We start from the raw sequence: 20,897 nt of genomic DNA, 5'->3' as shown, positions 1-20,897 counted from the left end.
ACACTGGACCTCATGTATACCAGGCAAATACTCTACCACTGAGCACACACACACACACTGGACCTCATGTATACCAGGCAAATACTCTACCACTGAGCGCACACACACACACTGGACCTCATGTATACCAGGCAAATACTCTACCACTGAGCGCACACACACACACTGGACCTCATGTATACCAGGCAAATACTCTACCACTGAGCACACACACACACACACTGGACCTCATGTATACCAGGCAAATACTCCACCACTGAGCTAAATCCCCAGCCCGAGTCTTCTTCTTCCTCAATGGAGACGGGGCTTTGTTATGTAGCTAGGCTGGTCTTGAATTCCTGATCATCCTGATTCATCTCCCAAATGCTCGAATTGGGAATGGAAAGCCTGCACTATAGTAATTGCATTCTTGGAAAGAGATAATGATAATGGATCTAACCAGCCACAGGTTAACCTGCGGGCAGAAAAAAAGGCCTGCACTAGCTGAGAAATGAGGACCAAGTACTTAAGGTGCAAAGCGAAGGCCACAGTGGCCAGAGTAGAGAATGTCTGGATGGGAAATTTACAGAAGAACCAGGCAACTCATAAATGTCTCCCGTTTCCTTCTCAGCATGTAACAGGAAGCTGCTAAAAGAAGGGATCTACCACAAGCAAGACTGGACCCAAGCCTATGGGAAGATGGTAAAAAATAAAAGTGATAGCACTCAAGATGCATTTGAAAGTAGAACAAGAGGACTTAGGTGATACCTGAATGTGGTGGGGATATAAAAAGGAACTGGCAATGAGGACTATGAGGCTAGATACCCGCATGACTCAACCATCCAGCGAACAAAAATTAGGCAACTACAACACAGTCAAATCCACAGCTGAATAGGCAGGTTTAAAGAAATCCCATAATCCAACTGACACCACCAGAAATGTGGGGAAGATACCAGAAATGCAATTGTGTGTGTTTGTGTGGAGTCTAGTGAATTTATCTGGCACTCTACCTCAGCTTGGCTTTGGGCTGGTTTCACTGATGGCAGTCTCATGGATTTCCTGCCTGGGCTAGTTTCCCCACCTTGAGCATCTATAATAACAGGCAAGGGCGGCCAGCGAGAGACACTTTCTTTTTCTTTTTAAACCCTTTATTACCTCCAAATTACAGCAAAGGAAACTAAAGCCCAGAGATCCGCATCCTTAAATCGTCGGTCCACGAGTGACCCCCTCCCCCCGGCCCGCCCCCCTCCCCCCCCGGTCCCCCTCCCCCCCCGGCCCGCCCCCCCGGCCCCCCCCCGGCCCGCCCCCCTCCCCCCCGGCCCGCCTCCCCCCCGGCCCGCCCCCCCCGCCCCCCTCCCCCCCCGCCCCCTCCCCCCCGGCCCCCTCCCCCCCGGCCCGCCCCCCCCGGCCCCCTCCCCCCCGGCCCGCCCCCTCCCCCCCGGCCCGCCTCCCCCCCGGCCCCCTCCCCCCGGCCCCCCCCGGCCCGCCCCCCTCCCCCCCGGCCCGCCTCCCCCCCCCGGCCCGCCCCCCTCCCCCCCGGCCCGCCCCCCCGGCCCCCTCCCCCCGGCCCGCCTCCCCCCCGGCCCGCCCCCCCTCCCCGCCCCCCCGGCCCGCCTCCCCCCGGCCCCCTTCCCCCCGGTCCGCCCCCCCTCCCCGCCCCCCCGGCCCGCCCCCCCCCGGCCCGCCTCCCCCCCGGCCCGCCTCCCCCCGGCCCCCTCCCCCCCGGCCCGCCTCCCTCCCCCGGCCCGCCCCCCTCCCCCGGCCCGCCCCCCGGCCCGCCCCCCCCGGCCCGCCTCCCCCCCCGGCCCGCCCCCCCCGGCCCCCTCCCCCCCGGCCCGCCCCCCTCCCCCCCGGCCCGCCCCCCTCCCCCCGGCCCCCCTCCCCCCCCCGGCTCCGCATCCTCATAGGGCCGACCCGGACACCTCCGTCCGACACTCGAGCTTCAGAGACGTGGGTTAATGTTTGAGCCGTGGCGGCCACCCCGAAACCGGCAGCTTGGACACGCAGCTCGCTTTACCCGCTCTGACCCTCTACAGCCACCTCCCCGGTGGCCTCCCCGGCCTAAAAACAAAACCCAAACCAGGCAGGACGACAGACGCTAACGAAGGCGCTCGGCCTCCCGGGCCGGAGCGCCCAGCCCGGAAGCGCCGTGCGGGAGCCGCGGGGCACTGTGGGAGAAGGCGGGCCCAGCCGGCCGTAAAGCACCCCTCGCACCCCGCACGGCCACGTTTCCATTCCAAACGTTTAAGGGGCGTCCCCGGACAAGACCTGACGTAACAGCTCCCTCCGCTTCTCGGCGCCTCAGAGACCAATGAGAACGCACGGCGACGGAGTTCCGGGTGCAGCCTCGCTTTACGGCTCGGCGTCCTTCCGGCGGTAGCAGAGACGCAGTTTACGACGGTGCCGGCCGTGTTTACGGCGCCGCGGTGGGCGCGCGCGTTTCCTCTTTTCCCGGTTCCTCCCTGTGGGCCCGGCCGTGCTGTCTCCGGCCCCGATAATCTGTCGCCATCCGGGCCGGCCGAGGCCATCGCAGGTGAGCGACGCGTTTCGTGGTGTCTCGCAGGCCTCCGGAGCCAGCTCGGGCTAGGCCTGGCTTTCGGGGACCTCCCGGAAGGGACCCCTCACGTCCTCCACCGTCGCTGGCCCTCCGCTGGGCGGGGCCCCAGACCCGGCACCCCGAGGCCCAGGAGCCAGGATTCGGCCTTGGGGGACGGGGGGTAGAGGGGGTAAATAACTCCAGCCTGTGCTTCGTGGGCTGGGCAGACTTGCTTCTGTCACTTACCCCAGCTGTGGCCGTGGATTCCCTAGTTTCTGAGTGGAGCGTTGGAGAGGGGTGGGGAGGGCAGCGGTGTTGTACCCCTGAAAAGTTCACTCCAAAAGTCTTCCCTGTTCACTGAAACGGGTGGTCAAGGTTGGAGTAGAGCCCTTCTGAAACATCCCAACCCCCAGCCCAGGAATTGATGGCCTTGCATCTCTTAGGGGCCGTGGTGATCCACACAGGACCCCTGGGACTGCCCCGCTGATACCCCTGTGCCCAGTCCCTCTGACCAGGACCGCTGTCAGCGTCGCTTTAGTGAAAATGCTGCTTTCCTCTTCGCTCCGATCTGCTCTTGTAGTTTTACCTGTGCAAAAAAAAAAAAAAAGCCAGAGCACTTCCACCTTCTGGCTCTCCTGGGATCTGATGCAAGTCCAGCCTGGGTCCCATTTCCAAATCTGGAGCTCTGGAAACTGGATCTTTTTTTAAAACCGTTTTTTGAGACATCATTGTTGTGTTAGACCTAATCTAAAACTCCAGCTTCTCCCCAAATCCGCCCCCCCCCCCCCCGAAGGTGCGTAACTATTATGTAGTGGAAAGAAAGCCAGGCTTAGGCAGGTAGTCCTGAAAATGAAATCTTACTTTGAAATGATGAATAGATGTGACTGACGTTTACATTTTTCTCTCTTAAAATGGAAATGTAGGAGAGTTAGTGATGTAAATGTGGCCAGAGTTATGCATGAACAACGTAGGAATCAGTAAATATTGAAGTTGAGAGCCACACTGCTGCCCTCTGTTCTCTTCCTACAGTTTAGCTTAAGTTTGCATTTGGAGGATAGAGCTTCTAGTTTTACTCTGTTGTTTAACTGTAAAAAGCCTCCATCTCCTTTTCATGGAGCATTGACAGCTTAAGACCACTATACCTCTGCTCTTTGATTTCTCTTGTCTGTGTAATTACTTTGCCAGGGAGTTGCCATGGTTGATAAATGCATTAGTCTTTTGAGTTTGGCTTGGATGGAGACAGGGTTTCACTGTGAGCATAGACCTTCAACCCCCCTCCAAGGCATTCATCACTACCCCTGGCCAAATGCTTGGGGTTTTTTGGGTTTCGTTCTTTTGCCATTGGCAGGGTTTGAACTCAGAGCCTTGTTCTTGCAGTCGACTGCTTTGCTTGTGCTTTACCACGTAAGCTGCACCTCCATCCTGGCTTTTGCTGTTTATTTTGGAGACAGAATGTTGTAGACTTTTCTGCCTGGGCTTGCTTTGAACTGTGATCCTTCAGGTCTCAGTCTCCTGAGTAGCCAGGTCTCAGCTCCTGAGTATAGGTGTGAGATACCAATCCCTCCTGGCTATGAATGGTTTTTTTTTTATAGGAAGTATTGGATAAATGCCTGCTACAGAACTTCTGGTCTTTACTCTCAGAGATAAGCCACAGCATTACACAGAGTAGACTCTAGAACCACACTGCCTGTGTTCATGTTTCTCTTCACATAGCATCGCAACAATGCTTTGGACAAATTCTCACCTGAAGTGGGGACAATACTGGCCCCTACTTCACAGTGTTGTTGGAAGGGTTTTTTTTTTGTTTTGGGTTTTTTTGGTTTTTTGTTTTTTTTTTTGTCGGTCGTGGGGCTTGAACTCTGGGCCTGGGTGCTGTCCCTCAGCTCTTCAGCTCAAGGCGAGCGCTCTACCACTTGAGCTACAGTGCCACTTCCGGTTTTCTGGTGATTTATTGGAGATAGGAGTCTCACGGTCTCTCCTGCCCGGGCTGGCTTTGAACCGAGATCCTCAGATCTCAGCCTCCTGAGTAGCTAGGATTACAGGCGTGAGCCACCAGCGCCCGGCTTGGAAGGATTTAATGAACTAGTACATGCTAAGCCTGAGAACAGTACTTGGCAATTGTAAATCTGTTAACATTTGACATATGGCTACTTTTGGCCTATGGTTTATAGTGGCCTCTTGGCCTCCTAGCAGGTTTTATGCTTGCTTATATCCTCTTGATCTGTACACAGAATATGCACTGATGACAGGAAATTAAGAGAAAAGGAAAATGAAGTTTTAGAGTCTACTTAAAGATCCTTTTTTTTTTTTAAGCACTCTGCCTAAATGTGTTTTTGTAAGTTTGAATGATGGTCATTTTATAAAGAAAGTATTTTCGAGTGTAATAAGCACAATAATCCTGTTATAAAAACTGTTAGCTACTTTGCAGACTTAAGAGACTGGGAATTAGGGAAGTCTGGTGTTCTTTAGTTTGGTGATGTTTCTGAGAACAGAATCTTGAGATGTTAGGACGTTTTGTCAGATATGGGAGACACCACTCAGGTGAAGAAGCATCATTATCTTCTATGATACTAGGAAAAAAAATTCCAGATCGAGGTGTGACACTCCATCAAGTATCAAGTAGAGCTATCAGTGAGAAGGAGGGTGCCCTAAAGTTAATGCAGTATGGTAACAACTCAGGTCTGTGAGCAGTTTTTGGAGTTTTAAATATTTGCAGAATTGTAAGTAGTGTGACAGTTAAGGGTACTGTTTTGTTTAGCATTTGACGAGTGTTAGCTTTTATATATTTGCTTACTCTTTATGGGAAGGTGCTTTATAGTGAGGGCTTCATACATCTCAAGAATATTTGTTTTTGAAGGTTTTAGAAGATGGCGAAGTTCATGACACCTGTGATCCAGGATAACCCCTCAGGCTGGGGTCCCTGCGCGGTTCCTGAGCAGTTTCGGGATATGCCCTACCAGCCCTTCAGCAAAGGAGACCGGCTAGGAAAGGTACTTGCTTGTCAGCAAGAATCTGGCTATCTCTGGAATCTGCAGGTCTCCAGGAGACACTGTTTGAATTTTAGTCTCAACAGTGTGACCTCCAATCCTAGGGCTGGGAATGTGAAGTCCTGGGTTTGATTCCTCAGCACCACATAAACAGAAAAAGCCAGAAGTGGTGCTGTGGCTCAAGTGGTAGAGCACTAGCCTTGAGCAGAAGAAGCTCAGGGACAGTACCTAGGCCCTAAGTTCAAGCCCCAAGGATGTGGGGGAAAAAGTGAGCCTGTAAAAGTATTCCCTGTTGGTCCAAATGGATCAAAGACCTCGAGGTAAAAGCAGAGACCCTGAAAATATTACAGGAAGGGATAGGCGATATGCTAGGGCTCCTTGGTACCAGGTCCAAATTGCCTAAAGATCCAGAAACACAACAAATCAAAGAAAGTCTGGATAAATGGGATTACGTTAAAGCTTCTGCACGGCAAAGGACATAGCTAGCAAGATATATAGAAAGCCTACAGATTGGGATATCTTCACTAGCTGGACAACAGACAAGGATCTCATACCAAAAATATACTTAGAGCTTGAAAAATTAACACACACACCCCCAATAACAAATCCCCAGAGAAACAGCCACCCCATTAAAGAGAATTTTCTGGAGAAGAATAAGAATGGCCAATAGACACATGAAGAAATGCTCAGCATCGCTGGCCATAAAAGAAATGCGAATCAAAACCACTGTTGTTGGAACACCAACAGTGTAGTAGTGTTCAACCTCTGGAAGGCAGTATGGAGGTTCCTCAAAAGACTGAACATAGAACTCCCCTATGATCCAGTAATCCCACTCCTGGACATATATCCAGATGACCTCAAACTAGGCCACACTAAAGCTACCAGCACAACAACTATGTTTGCAGCATTATTTACCATAGCTAAGATATGGAACCAACTCCAATGCCCCTCAGATGAATGGATCAAGAAAATGTAGGAAATTTACACAATGGAATTTTATGCGTCTATCAGAAAGAATGACATCACCCCTTTCATAAGGAAATGGAAAGACTTGGAAAAAATCGTATTAAGTGAAGTAAGCCAGTCCCAAAGAAACATAAGCTCTATGGTTTCCCTCATTTGCAGTGATTAATATAAGCCTAAGTTAGACCTGACAGGGAATCATAATAGCTCGAGAGCTATGAACATAGGACCATACAACATGTTGCTAATTGAAATGAACTCCAAGACATGGAAACAATTGGTGTTTTTCTTTTTTTTTTAAGTTGTCAACCTTGATGTTGCCTATGTACTATATCTAATTCTTCTTACTTCATTTTTCTTTTTCCATTGGTTTATCCCTCCCTGGCAATCTCTGGCTTTCATTCTGGTACCCTCCATCTTGTATATGCATTTATCTGATTGGGGGAAGAGAGGGGAAATAACAAAATGCTGAAAGAATTACAAAAGATGGCCCAGTGCAACAATGATACTCACAGGATACTATGTCAGAAATGAACTTTACAACTTCATGGAGTGGGGGAAGGAAGGGATAGTGGGAGAACAACAATGGAGTGGATAATAATGTTCAATGAGAGAGGTGCCTTACTCATGTAAATGTAACCCCTCTGTACAGCATCTTTACAATAAAATTAAATTTAAAAAAATATTCTGTGTTGGGGTTGCAGCTAAGTTAGAGCATGACCTCTGGAAGTTGTCCCAGAATGGCATTACAACCTTCCATCATTTTCCACACATCACTTGCTGACATTTCTGGGTCTACAGAAACTAGCCTAGTTGATCAGTGCATTCTCTTTATTGCTCTTAACAGGTTGCAGACTGGACAGGTGCCACATACCAAGATAAGAGGTACACAAGTAAGTAGTCAGTGGGGCTGCCCAAATCTAGGTCTGGAGAATTATCATTAGTTTGAATACCAGGAAGGAAAGAAATGCTAATAATAACTGATAGTTTGGTCAGGCATGATGGCATATGCCTATAATCCCTTGGGAGACCAAGGCATGTATATTAGGAGTTCCAGACAAAACTGGCTACGTAGGAAAAATCCTGTCTTGGACAGATGTGTCTTGATCTGTGAACACTAACAAAATTTTAAAAATACCTCATGAGAGTTTTCCCCCCTTTGGCCACAGACCCCCTTTAAGAAAGCTTTTAAGCCAGGTACTGGTTGGTAGCTCATTCCTGTAATCCAAGCTACTCAGGAGGTTGAGATCTAAGGATTGAGGTTCAAAGACGCCTTACTCTGAAAAGTTCATGAAACTCTTATCTCCAGTTAGTTAATGAAAAGCTAGAAGTGAAGCTGTGTCTCAAATGGTAGAGCACTAGCCTGAGGCAAAAGACATCAGGGACAGTGCCCAGGCTCTGAATTCAAGTCCCAGGACCAGCACCAAAAAAAGCCTGTTGAACACATTGCCACTTTGCATTTTACTATTTGGGACATTCTGAATCTGGAGCCAATCAATGAATTGCAGGCTTAAAAGTCCTGGTAAAGTAAAGAGGTTTATCTTGGTGACAGTTGAAGCACTTAGAAGTACTGGCTGGAATTGTAAATAAGATATCTGAGTTCTGATCAGCAAGTGAGTTTATCTTGGCCCATGAGACATGTCTTCCTTGGGAACTAGATGAGGCAGTAGTGGTATGCATGCCCCCTGCCTGCTTCCCCAGTTTCAGTAAATCTCAGCTCAGATGCTGAGATGGTACGGCTGGCAGAGAGTGAAGTGGGCTAGCTGCAGTTCCTCACATTCCTTGGGAAATTCTTTTCAAACTTGAATGTGCCGGGGGATCCTGTTTAATGTTGGCCCAGTTGAGTAGGTCTGGGCTGAGACAGGAACTTGTAGACAGTTGCTGGATGATTGTCACTGTCACCTTGGCCTCCAGATAAGTACTCCTCTCAGTTTGGCGGTGGAAGTCAGTATGCTTATTTCCATGAGGAGGATGAAACTAGCTTCCAGCTGGTGGATACAGCACGCATGCAGAAGACGGCCTACCAGCGGAACCGGATGAGGTTTGCACAGGTAGGCAGAAGCCAGCAACCTGGCCAGCTTGGGACTGCTATGGGTCACCAGCTGCCAGAGTATTTCTTAGGAGTGCTAAATAAAAAGTATGGCACAGTTTGGTGGAAACCAAGTGACAGTCTAGTGACAAATTGTATCACATTGAAATTGAGTAGTTTTTGTTTTTTTACAGACTGCCACCAGTGACTTCAGTGTTTTCAATGAAAGGAAACTTGCTAAATATATTATAGTTTCCTATCAGCATTGACCATGATTTATCTGGGGACCTGTCTTTTACATTTTAGTTTTGGTTTTATATTTCAACCCTTGAAGAGAATATGTGTTTGACCTTACCGTTTTATTAATGTTCAACTCTATAGCCTACGCAGAGTTTGGTGTCCTTCTCACCTCTCCCTCCTTTTTGTGTCCTGGGGCTTGAACTCAGGTCTGGATACTGTCTCTGATTTCCCAGTCACTTGGAAATATACTTCTGTGCTAGGAAGGGATACTTGCACTGGGTAGAAAAGTACATTGCACCCACTGACTCACTTAATTGCTACATGCAGACTTTATTAAGTAGACGATCCAGTTTGTCTGCGTCTTTGGGGCAAAAATAGAACTCAAATACGACCCATAAACCCACTTGAGTGGAACTGCATTGTGGGAATGTGAGTTCCAGGCAATTCCAGCTCTACCGTGCTTACCCCACAGACTGCTGGTACTGTAAAGGCACAGTACAGTGTGAAATGGTTTTACACCCTAAACTTTTAAAGATCTCCCGTTAATAGCCTATTAACAGCCTTTGTGTCTTCCTGATTTATAGCGGAACCTCCGCAGAGACAAAGATCGGCGGAACATGTTGCAATTCAATCTTCAGACATTGCCTAAGAGTGCCAAGCAGAAAGAGAGGTGAGGTTCCACACGTACACACTCCAGCCCTTCCAGAACAAAGTGTCCTTCCCAAACTGGCCATTCCCAGATAGCACAGGGCCCAAGCAAGCGGATAGCTTCTTCCCCCTTACTGCATAAAAAAGCAATTTCCAACAGCCAGCTGCCACCTTGAAGCCTGTTCTCCAGTGTCAGTTCATAGCAGGTAGCATGTGCAGGAAGTGGCTTGTGGTGGACTTGCATGCTGAGGGGAGTGAAGCCCGTGAGATGAATGACTCAGCTTGCCGCGGCTTCGTCCTGCATCCTCAGCATCCTGAGCTGTTGAGAACCTCAGCCATCACACCCCTGGCCGAGGCCTCCACAGGTGGCCACTGAAGGCTGAGTGCTGTATTTGGTCAGTGTTGGGGGACAGTGTGCCTCTGCTCGCGTCCCCAGTTAATGCCCATTTGGTCTTCCTTTCTGGAAGCCCTGTTTTCCGTAGTCCAGAGAAGAGCAGCTCTGTCTTCTGAAGCTCCGACTTGGGGCTTTGCACCAAGATCACAGTATTTGTCTTTACAGAGAACGCATTCGACTGCAGAAAAAGTTCCAGAAGCAATTTGGAGTGAGGCAAAAATGGGACCAAAAATCACAGGTAATGTATGCATACCAAAATTCTGAATCATGTGCTTTAACATTCACCTCCTATTCTCCCCAGCCCTCAGCCGCTACTGGTCTACTTTGTCTCCTAATCTGAACATTTCACATTGGTGGAATTATGTGACCTGTGATCTAATGTCATGGGACTGGTTTTTTCTTTCTTTCTTTTTTTTGCCAGTCCTGAGACTTGAACTCAGGGCCTGGGCTGTTCCCTGAGCCTCTCTGTGGTCAAGGCTAACCTTCTACCTCTTGAGCAATAGTGCCATTTCCAGCTTTTTCTGAGTAGTTTATTGGAGATAAGAGTTTGATTAACTTTCCTGCCCAGGCTGGCTTCAAACCATGATCCTGAGATCTCAGCCTCCTGTATGGTTTTTGTTTTTGTGCCCATCCTGGAGCTTGAACTCAGGGCCTGGGTGCTGTTCTTGACCTTTTTTGCTCAAGGCTAGCACTCTACCACTTGAGCCACAGGTTTACTTCCAGATTAGACATAAGAATCTCAGAGGCTTTTTTGCTTCTGGGTCTGGCTTTAAATTGTAATCCTCTGCTCTCAACTTTGAGTAGCCAAGATTACAGGTATGAGCCATCAGCACCCAGCTCATATGATCTTCCTTGATATTCAGAGAATTGATCCCAAGATCTCCTAAGAATACCAAAATTTACAAGTGCTTATCTTGTCTTATGTATGATTATGTAGTTTATGTAGAACCTGCACTTCCTTTCCACACATTTCTTAAATCTTCTCTTGATTTAACCAAATGCTTAGAACCATAATATTTCCAATTTTGAAACAGACTGCTAGTTAAGTACCATGGTCCAAAGTAAGAAACTGAGCTTCCTGTCAGCACTTAGCATCAGGTTTGGAGCTTTTTAGGGTGGAGATTTTTGAGTAGGGATGTTCAACCTATGATGTCTAATACAATGTAATATTAATATTAACAGGATTGGGGGCGGGCGGGGGAGTTGTGGGGCTTGAGTTCAGGTCCTGAGTGCTGTCCCTGAGCTCTTTTGCTCAAAGCTAGCATTCTACCACATTGAGCCACAGCTCCACTTCTGGTTAATTGGAGATAAGAGGACTTTTCTACCTGAGCTAACTTGAACTGCAATCCTCAGAGCCCAACCTCTTGAGTAGCTAGGATTATAGGCATGAGCCACCAGCACACAGGACCTGAGTACTATCCCTCAGCTTTTTTGCTCAAGGTTGACACTCTACCACTTGTGCCATACCTCCACTTCCAGCTTTTTTTATTGGTTAATTGGAAGTAAGAGTCTCTTGGGTTTGTCTGCTTATATTGGCTTTTAACTATGATCCTCAGTTTTCAGTTTCTTGAATAGCTCTAATTATAGGTTTGAGCCACTGGCACCAAGTTCTTTACCCAAGCTGGTCTTGAGTACTTGGGCTCAAAGGATCCTCCTTTCTCAGCTTCCCCAGTAGTTAGAGATACAGGCACGCCTGGTACCCTGAAATATTTTCAGTCTATACTTAATTGAATCTTCAGGTGTAGGACCTGTAACTATGAGCCTACAGAGAGCCATCTGTACTTTATTCCTTTTTTAGAACCAAATAACCTTGTAAAGATACACCATGTTTTGTCTAGCCATTAACCAGTTGGTGGGCAACGTGGTTATTTCCACCTTGGGGGTGTTTGGAATAATGCTGCCATGTTTGTGTGGATGCTGAGAATAGTAGACACATATAAACACAAATGAAGTTAGAGTTGTAGAAATTACACTTTGCTGGATGTGATATTTACTATGTCAAAATAGTTGTCAGAGATGGACCTGGTGGCTCACATTTGTAATTCTAGATATTCAGGAAGCTGAGATCTGAGGATCACAGTTCAAAGCCAGCCCAAACAGGAAAGTCCATGAAACTTATACCTCCAATTAACCACCACAAAACCAGAAGTGGAGCTGTGGCTCACAGTGGTAAAACGCTAGTCTTGAACGAAAGAGCCCAGGGACAGTACCCAGGCCCGGAGTTTAAGCCCTATGACTGACAAAAAGAAAAAGAAAAAATTGTCAGGGGTACTAGCTAAGGCAGGAGGACTGTGAGCTCAGAGCCAGCCTGGACTACATAGTGAGATTCTATCTCAAAGTGTGTGGGGGTGGGGGACATAGTTAATACTTTGAAAACATTATCAAGGAATTGCTCCATGTTCCCTGGGTGACATCATTACCCATGGTTGAATTCCTATTTCCCAAGGTCCTTCTAGATTATCAGCTTTTAGGAACCAAGGTTCTGTCTTCTAAAACAGCCAGCACCATATTTATCAAAGAAAACCCTCTCATAATGCTAACTTGTTTTTTACTTGGATTTGCATGGACTGTAATTTTTCTCCTCCAATGGTTTTCCACTGTAGAAACCCCGAGACTCTTCAGTTGAGGTCCGTAGTGACTGGGAGGTGAAAGAGGAAATGGATTTTCCTCAGCTGATGAAAATGCGCTACTTGGAAGTTTCTGAGCCGCAGGATATGTGAGTAGCTCCTTTCGCCGCTTTCCTTAAGTCCAGGGATTCCAGAAAGGCCTTGAAACCACTTACTCAGAAGACACGGATAAGATCACAGAAAATTTCAAGCAGTCAAAAAACAGCATAAAAAGCAGAAGTTTTCTAGTACTAAACTTCAGATTGCTTACAATTTCCTGGCCTCCTTTGCAAAGGAGAAATAAAATTAAGTTATCTAGCTCTTTGCAGAGAGAGAAAAGGAACAAAGCTGAAAGAAAAGCTGAAAAATGTCTTTCAGTTCCTGCCTCCTGACAGAAATGCAGTGAGATGGCCTTATTAAAGCTCTTTGGGCAGGGCTATGGCAGTCAGGAGCCTGGGTCTGACAGCTCTAAGAGCCTCTTGCCTCAAAGGGCAGGGGAATGGAGCTATTTCAGCAGGGGGCTCAGAGCACCACTTCAACAACCTGCCTGCCTGTATACCCCTGCAACTGAACACTAGTTACTAGTTATCCTGACTTAAAGTGGAGGGATTGGGCTGGGTGTGATGCGTGCACTGTGTTCTACAAGAACAGAGCTGAGCCAGCTCTCTGGGCTCCCTGAGGGTTCTGCTCCTGTTCCAGTGAGAGGCTCCAGTGCCTTATGTGTTAAATGGCTTGAAAGGAAAGGGGCTCATGTTCCTGTTTATTTGCATCTCTTGCCTGTTCTTGCAGTGAGTGTTGTGGGGCCTTGGAATACTATGACAAAGCCTTTGACCGCGTCACCACAAGGAGCGAGAAGCCCCTGCGGAGCATCAAGCGCATCTTCCACACCGTCACCACCACTGACGACCCTGTCATCCGGAAGGTTTGTGGCCTGCTTCTGCAGCCCAGCCCTTACAGAGCAGGGAATTATGTGGGCAGCCCTTAGTACTCTGGGGGATTGGTTCCAGAAAATACCCCTGTGGATACCAGAATCTGGGTGTTGAAGTCCCTTATATAAAATAGCCCAGAGTTTGCATTGTAACCCAAGCACTGACTACACTTTAGTCATCTCTAGATGACCGTAATACCTCAGACATTCTTGTATGGCAGTGTACATTCAGTACAGATATTTTTTCTTCTCTGAGGATTTAGTTGAATCCTTTATATAGAGTACACAAGTCCACAGGGATCACTGCACACGTGTGGGCCTCCAATGAGATCCTTCTGTGCCACACTTAAGTGTTGGGTGAGTGAACAGGCACTGCACTGGGTAACCCTAGAGTGCTGGTGTTAAGCAGAGCAGACCTAGATCCCAGCTCTGCTGTGCTGACTGGCTTCATTGCTCCAGGGCTTTAGTTTTCTCATCCATAAGAGGACAAATGTATTTATTGCCTGCCTTTGAAGTGAGTAGTCAGGTGTCACGAAGCTTCTGGAGGAACCTAGTATGTGTTTTGTGTGGGTGACAGCACAGTGACATCACAGTTCCCACCCCATGAAGGGTTGCTGCACCTCAGCGTCCTCAGCGCTTTCTGTCGTTTTCCTTGCAGCTGGCCAAAACCCAGGGCAATGTGTTCGCCACTGATGCCATCCTGGCCACGCTGATGAGCTGCACCCGCTCTGTGTATTCTTGGGACATCGTCGTCCAGAGAGTCGGGTCCAAGCTCTTCTTTGACAAGAGGGACAACTCTGATTTTGGTGAGAGGGCTTGTCTGGGGAACAGCTCTGGGACCTTGGGACTTGTGTGGGCTCAGAAGGAGTCCCTAGTCCTTGGGAATGGGTAGAAAATGGTCTGCTTTCCTCTGGGGCATTAGCAGTGTGTCCACAGGCCTTCCTGCCTCCTGCAGCTCCGGCCTTCTGAGCCCTCACAGCAGCCGCTCCTGGCCATGAATATGCTCGCTTGACCTGCCCTTTCCCTCCCGTTCTCACATGTGCAGAATTCCTTCCATGGGTTCCTTTCAGTCCCTGCATGCGCACACCATAGATGTATCTGGGTCACACTCAAAAAAAATGACAGCTTCAAAACAAAGCAGTAGAATCCTGTCCTGAGCATGAAGCCACTCCTGTAAGGGCCACACATTCTCTCGAGGGATCCACAAAGATGGAAAGGGGACAGCTTTTTCCTAGTGAGTGGATTAGTTATCGTCATCTGAAGGCACCTGCTCTCCCCTGTGAGCCCCACATGTGGAAACCACGCTAGGAGAAGGCAGCTCCCCACCAACTGTGCACATTGGCATGATTCTGGATTATGTGGGTGAATGACTGTGCCATTTTCTACAGACCTCCTGACCGTGAGTGAGACAGCCAACGAGCCCCCTCAAGATGAAGGTAATTCCTTCAACTCGCCCCGCAACCTGGCCATGGAGGCCACCTACATCAATCACAACTTCTCCCAGCAGTGCTTGAGAATGGTGAGTGCATGGCTGCACGCGAGCACTGACAGTGCTTGCCACAAGGCTCTGGGCTTGGGTTCACTGGGGCTGGCACAGCCCGCCTGTAGCAGAGGTCAGGAGCTGGCTCAGCGGTCAGACTGCCTGGTGTTGAACCGCAGGTCCACCGAGGAGGTGTGTGGTCGCATGCCTCTTTCCTTCCTGAAATAGTACAGGGTTTGTTTTGGGTACCTCTCTTGGGGCTTTGAACTTAGGCTGTAGACACTGCCCCTGAGCTTTTTTACTCAAGACTGATGCTCTACCACTTAAGCCACAGTTCCAATTCTGGATTTTTTTGGTGCTGAAAATAAAAGTGTCAGACTTTCCAGCCTGGGCTGGCTTCAAACTGAAAGCTTCAGATCCAAGCCTCCTGAGTAGGATTACTGGCTTACCAAGTTGCTGTTTTGACAGATTGTTAAGATTCCCTCAGTTGCTTAGCAAGTGCCTTATTGTGTATAGCTACATCTCTGTATGTCCTAGGAATGGATTTTCACCATTCTGTAGAATGGATATTATATGCATAACTGTGTCAGTGACAGGGACAGGCATAGTTGCTAATGCATTGTCTGGGTCTCTTGGAGGTTGGCAGGCAGGAGAGGGAGAAGAACATGAAGCCCAGCGAGCTCAGAGCCTTGAAGGGCTGCAAGGAGCAGTGCTGGGTCTGGCTGATTGGGTTGGGAACAAGAATGAGCACCATCTCATGACAGCTTTGCCATTTTGCAGGGGAAGGAAAGATACAACTTCCCCAACCCAAACCCATTTGTGGAGGATGACATGGATAAGAATGAGATTGCCTCTGTTGCCTATCGGTATGTATGTCTGCCTTCTGTGGGGGTATGGCAGAAGAAGCCAGAGCCTCTACTGGGAGGGAGAATCCCCTGAAGTGAGGGTCTCTGTGACCAGCGAGTTTCTCCTTTGCTGCAGTTACCGCAGGTGGAAACTTGGAGACGACATTGACCTCATTGTCCGCTGTGAGCACGATGGCGTCATGACTGGGGCAAATGGGGAAGTATCCTTCATCAACATCAAGACTCTGAACGAGTGGGACTCCAGGGTGAGGCACCACTCTGCACTTAGCTACCTCGGGTAGTCCTGGGCCTTTGTTCCTCTGCCTAACCTTCGGTGACTGGGAGCAGAGCACCCCTAAGTTGAGAGCTGTTCCCCTTGTTTTGCATATAGGCAGCCAAATTCCCCTTCCTTGGTGCTTTCTTCCTCTCCATTCCTTCCTAGCCTGTTTCTGCCTTCCACCTGCAATTTGTCTGGTTTTGACCTCTTCATTATCTGTTGCCCATTCTGAATAATGGCCTCTGTCTTTGTGACTTCTTTATTATTTCCTACTGAACTACAGGATCTGAACTGCAGATGTAACTCAGAATCAACTCTTAAATGCCTTAAAAGCAATAGGCGCCGGGTGCTGGTGGCTCACGCCTGTAATCCTAGCTACTCAGGAGACTGAGATCTGAGGATCGAGGTTCAAAGCTAGCCTGGGTAGGAAAGATTGTGAGACTCCTATCTCCAATAAACAACCAGAAAACTGGAAGTGGCGCTGTAGCTTAAGTGGTAGAGCTCTCACCTTGAGCTGAAGGGCTGAGAGACGGTGCCCAGGCCCAGAGTTCAAGCCCCACGACCAACTTAAAAAAGAAAAAGCAAAAGCAACAGCCTTCCTCTGCTTCTCCTTCCATACTCCCTCCTGCCAGTGCTCATGGCTGTGGAACTCTGGTTCTTCCTCCAGCTACACTGGCCAGTATCCCTCGTTAGAGAGGGCAGCAGTGCTCAGTTGCCATTATACAGAGCAAAGGATCCTGGTATCCCCTGTGAGGATCCGTCCCCACGCAGCTCTGCCCTAAGGAGTTCATGCAGCTTTGCATAACAGTAACAGAAATCTCCATTTGGCTGTGGAGCATGGCTTAAATGGAAGGCCCTAATTTCAATCCCTAATACCCATCACCACTTTAAAACTCTCAGCTCTGAAGGGCAGAAGTCTAGTATGTGGCTTGGTTCTGTGTCAAGGGTGTCACAAGGCTGAGATCCAAGAGATCTCATCTGCGCACTCTGGAAGAAAGTGTACTTGGGCTCGTTGCAGTGGTTGACGGAGGTCCTGTCCTTGCCCTTGTAATTGACAGCACTGTAGCTTACTACTGTCCCTTGCTTGTTGGGACATCTTTCTCCACTCCATTTCCCTTTGTCTCTGCCATTTTTGGGGGGATTCCGGTTGTGGGGCCTGAACTCTGGGCCTGGGCGCTGTCCCTCAGCTCTTCAGCTCAAGGCTAGCACTCTACCACTTGAGCCACAGCGCTACTTCCGGCTTTCTTCTTTTTTTGCTTATGTGGTGCTGAGGAATCGAACCCAGGGCCTCGAGCATGCAAGGCAAGCGCTCTACCACTGAGCCACCTTCCCAGCCCTGTCTCTGCCAATTTTGCTGTTACTTATTTTCATTTTGGTATCATGATTTGAACTCAGGGCCTAAGTACTCTCAGATTTCTTGCTCACAGTGGGTGCTCTACCACTTGAACCACACTTCCATTTCCTAAACTGTGTGGTGTGTGTTTGTGTGTGTACACACACATGTATGCATGCATGCATGTGTATACCAGCACTAGGGCTTAATCTCAGGTCCTGCTTACTGTCCCTTAGCTTTTTTTGTTGAAGGCTGGCACTCTACAACTTGAGTCACACCTCTACTTCTAGCATTTTTCTGGGTAATTGGAGATTAGAATCTCTTGGACTTCCGTACCAGAGCTGACTTTATCTTTGTTGCTCAGCCTCCTGAATAGGATTACCACCAGTATTCAGTTCCTAAACTCTTCATAAAAAGAACTCCAGTATTTTGCAGTGAAACAGGACAGTCTTGGTGCTCTGCTTCCCACATCTGTAAATGACATAGATGGAGATGTCTGGGGAAGTGGCAGGCTCTGAGACTGGCCTGTCCTGTCCTTCCCTCTGTCTATCAGACCAAGACCACCATCTCCCATCTGTAGTCTACCAGTGGTCTCCACTTAGCCAAGTGTGCCTGACATGTGTGAAGCCCTTTCTGCCTAACATGAACTTTCCTCTGCTGTTCATGTGGCAGGCACTGTGCCCATCTGTCTTGTCCCCACTCTTAGAGGAAAGGAATTGCTCTCTCCTGAGTGCCCTGCTGGGCACAGGGAGAGGCCATCCTGTCTCCAGAGGCACTCTCCAGGCCTTGGCACTCATAACCAGCTTTCCCTCCTACAGCACTGCAATGGTGTGGACTGGCGGCAGAAGCTGGACTCGCAGCGCGGGGCTGTCATTGCCACTGAGCTGAAGAACAACAGCTACAAGCTGGCCCGGTGGACCTGCTGTGCTCTGCTGGCTGGATCCGAGTACCTCAAGCTGGGGTGAGAGCCTTGGCCAGGAGCTGGGGGGCTGGCTAGGGAGGCAGGGTAGGAGGAAGTCTGGGGATAACAGCAGAGATGTCAGATGTCACCACATAGCCGCCATGCACCCCTAAGTGGTGCCATCTCTGTGGCCCTGCTCCAGCACTGACCTCCCCTCCCTCTCAGTTACGTGTCTCGGTACCATGTGAAGGACTCCTCGCGTCACGTCATCCTGGGCACCCAGCAGTTCAAGCCCAATGAGTTCGCCAGCCAGATCAACCTGAGCGTGGAGAACGCCTGGGGCATCCTGCGCTGTGTCATCGACATCTGCATGAAGCTGGAGGAGGGCAAGTACCTCATCCTCAAGGACCCCAACAAGCAGGTCATCCGTGTCTACAGCCTGCCCGATGGCACCTTCAGCTCAGATGAAGACGATGAGGAGGAGGAGGAGGAAGAAGAGGAAGAGGAAGGTGTGTGACTCCCTTCCCTCCTCCCCCCCTCAATCTAGCATGAGCTGGGGGCTGGCAGGGGAGCTTTATCCTGACAAAATTTGATGAGGTGTTCTCTGGGACTTAAGTCTGGAGTAGCTTTCACTCAGCTCCTGGAGCCTCCTCCAGAGCTTTAGAGCTCAGAAGGGTGGGAAAGAGAACAGCCTGTAGAGACTGCTCCCTGTGGGAGTGGGGTTCTAGAGGAAGGAAGGTCAACCTGACTACCGCAGTCTTACCAGCTGGTGGTTTTACGGTCGGAGGGATCGGCTGGGGAGCACCCAGAGGCGCATCTGCTGAGTAGAGGCATTGATTGAGAACCCCTGCAGTTCAGACCCGGCAAGGAAAGGGACATCCGATCATCCAGCATGGCTTATTTCTCTCCCTATTTTGTATCTTTCAGAGGAAGAAACTTAGAGGAGACGGTGAGCAAGCTGGAGTTGATCATGCTACCGAGCCTAGGGGGCCTTGGCCTCATCAAATGTCTGCCTGGCTCCTGTCCTCTGGCATGTGGCCGATGGAATAAAATTAAGTCTGTTGAGTCTCTTCATCGCGTGCCTCCTTTCAGGCATGATTTACAGCTCCATCTTGGCTCAGCAGCTTGCATCTGGAGTTTCCAGGCTGGGCCCCTCGCGCTCTTGAGCATTGTTAGATTTGCAGTCCTATTCAAGTTTCATTTCTGAAACCCCCTGTAATGATTCTGTTGTGGGTAGTGTCAAGTTGTTTTTTGTTGTGTGTGGTTTTGTTGTTTTTTTTTCCAGTCCTGGGGCTTGAACACAGCCTGGGCACTGTCTTTGAGCTTCTTTTGCTCAAGACTAGCATTCTACCCCTTGAGCCACAGCACCACTTCCGGCTTTTTTTGTTATGTGGTACTGAGGAATCAAACCCAGGGCTCCGTGCATGCTAGGCAAGCGCTCTACTACTAAACCATATTCCCAGCCCAGTAGTGTCAAGTTTGAAGTAACTTACAGAGGTCCCCACAAGGAATCCACTTGCACAAGCACAAAGGTGCCTCAAGACCTGGCTGTTTCCTGGGGGGGTGTTCACTATGAGAAACACAGGCACAAGTCTCAGAAAATCAGCTACTCAGAAGATGGATTTTGCAGATGAGGTTCAAAGCCAGCCAAGGCAGAAAAGCCCATGAAACACTATCTCCAATTGAACAGCAAAATGGCAGTCTTCTGGTTCAAGTGGGAGGGTGCCAGCCAAGTAAGAGCTTGAGGAACTGAGTTTAAGGCCTGGTGCTGACATAGAAATGAAATAGGAAAGGCAGGTGCAAACCCAGGAGGCTGAGATCTAAGGATCTCCAATTAACCACGAGAAAACCAGAAGTGTAACTAGCTCAAAATGGTAGGCATAAACCTAGAGCAAAGAGCACAGGAACAGTGCCCAGGCCCTGAATTCAAGCCCCATGGTTGGCGGGGGGGGGGGGGGGGGGGGGGGGGGGGGGGCTGATTGTGGTTATCTAATCCCAATTAGGACCAGAAGGTTGTGGTTTAAAACCAACTCAGGCAAAAAGTGTTGGGGCATAGTTCACATGGTGGAGAACCTACCTAGCAAATGCAAGGCTCTGAATTCAAGCCCCAGTACTGGAACAAAAAGGCTTGAAGCTGGACCCTGTATTTCACTCCTGTAATCCTAGCTACTCGGGAGGCTGAGAGATGAGTATCACGGTTCAAAGCCAGCCAGGAAAGTCTGTGAGGCCTACCTCCAATTAACCGCCAAAAATCAGAAGTGGTGCCATGGCTCAAAGTCAGAGTTGCTAGCTTCGAGCAAAAGAGCTCAGGGACAACATCCAGACCCTGAGTTCAAGCCCTACCACCAACAAAACAAAAAGGCATGGATGGGGATTACTGTCCTTGAAGCCACTTCAGAAGGGTTTGGTGTATGTTCATCAGGGAGGTGTTTGTAATGGTTTGTTTTTAAGCTTGGATTGAGCTGGTGACAAAGTCCCAAACCACCCCCTCAACAAAGCAAGGTGTCACAGCTGTGCTGTTGTGGACACTGGATCAATCCCCTGCCACATAAATCATTAAGCTTCCTGAGCCTTCTACAAATTATTGCCAGTGTATAGTCAACAGACTCAGCTATGCGATTGAGTTCCTAGTCATTTAAATAAGCCGCAGAGCAAGCAAAAGTTTACTGAACTTTGTTGTCAGGGTATTAAGATTGAGCAAAAAGGTGCTTAATGAGTTTTCAATGTGGAGCACAAAACCTAGACCTTTAA

The 20,897-nt window shown here is 49.1% G+C and overlaps 1 protein-coding gene across 1 annotated transcript; it reads left to right on the top strand.

Annotated features, from left to right (window-relative positions):
- Positions 1-2,392: 2,392 nt before the first annotated feature.
- Positions 2,393-19,220, top strand: Eif3d (eukaryotic translation initiation factor 3 subunit D). The gene is made up of 15 exons (XM_042693230.1): positions 2,393-2,512; positions 5,373-5,505; positions 7,313-7,358; positions 8,380-8,516; positions 9,319-9,404; positions 9,942-10,014; positions 12,380-12,492; positions 13,172-13,304; positions 13,969-14,116; positions 14,699-14,829; positions 15,571-15,656; positions 15,772-15,901; positions 18,064-18,206; positions 18,372-18,655; positions 19,074-19,220. Exons 2-15 carry the CDS (start codon positions 5,383-5,385, stop codon positions 19,085-19,087), a joined length of 1,647 nt encoding a protein of 548 aa, XP_042549164.1. The 5' UTR covers positions 2,393-2,512; positions 5,373-5,382; the 3' UTR covers positions 19,088-19,220.
- The last annotated feature ends 1,677 nt before the right edge of the window (positions 19,221-20,897 follow it).

The sequence above is a fragment of the Dipodomys spectabilis genome, unplaced genomic scaffold (assembly GCF_019054845.1).
Source record: "Dipodomys spectabilis isolate Male_0828 unplaced genomic scaffold, ASM1905484v1 ptg000163l, whole genome shotgun sequence".
NCBI classification, from domain to species: domain Eukaryota; kingdom Metazoa; phylum Chordata; class Mammalia; order Rodentia; family Heteromyidae; genus Dipodomys; species Dipodomys spectabilis.
This window is presented reverse-complemented; position numbering and strand designations above follow the sequence as displayed.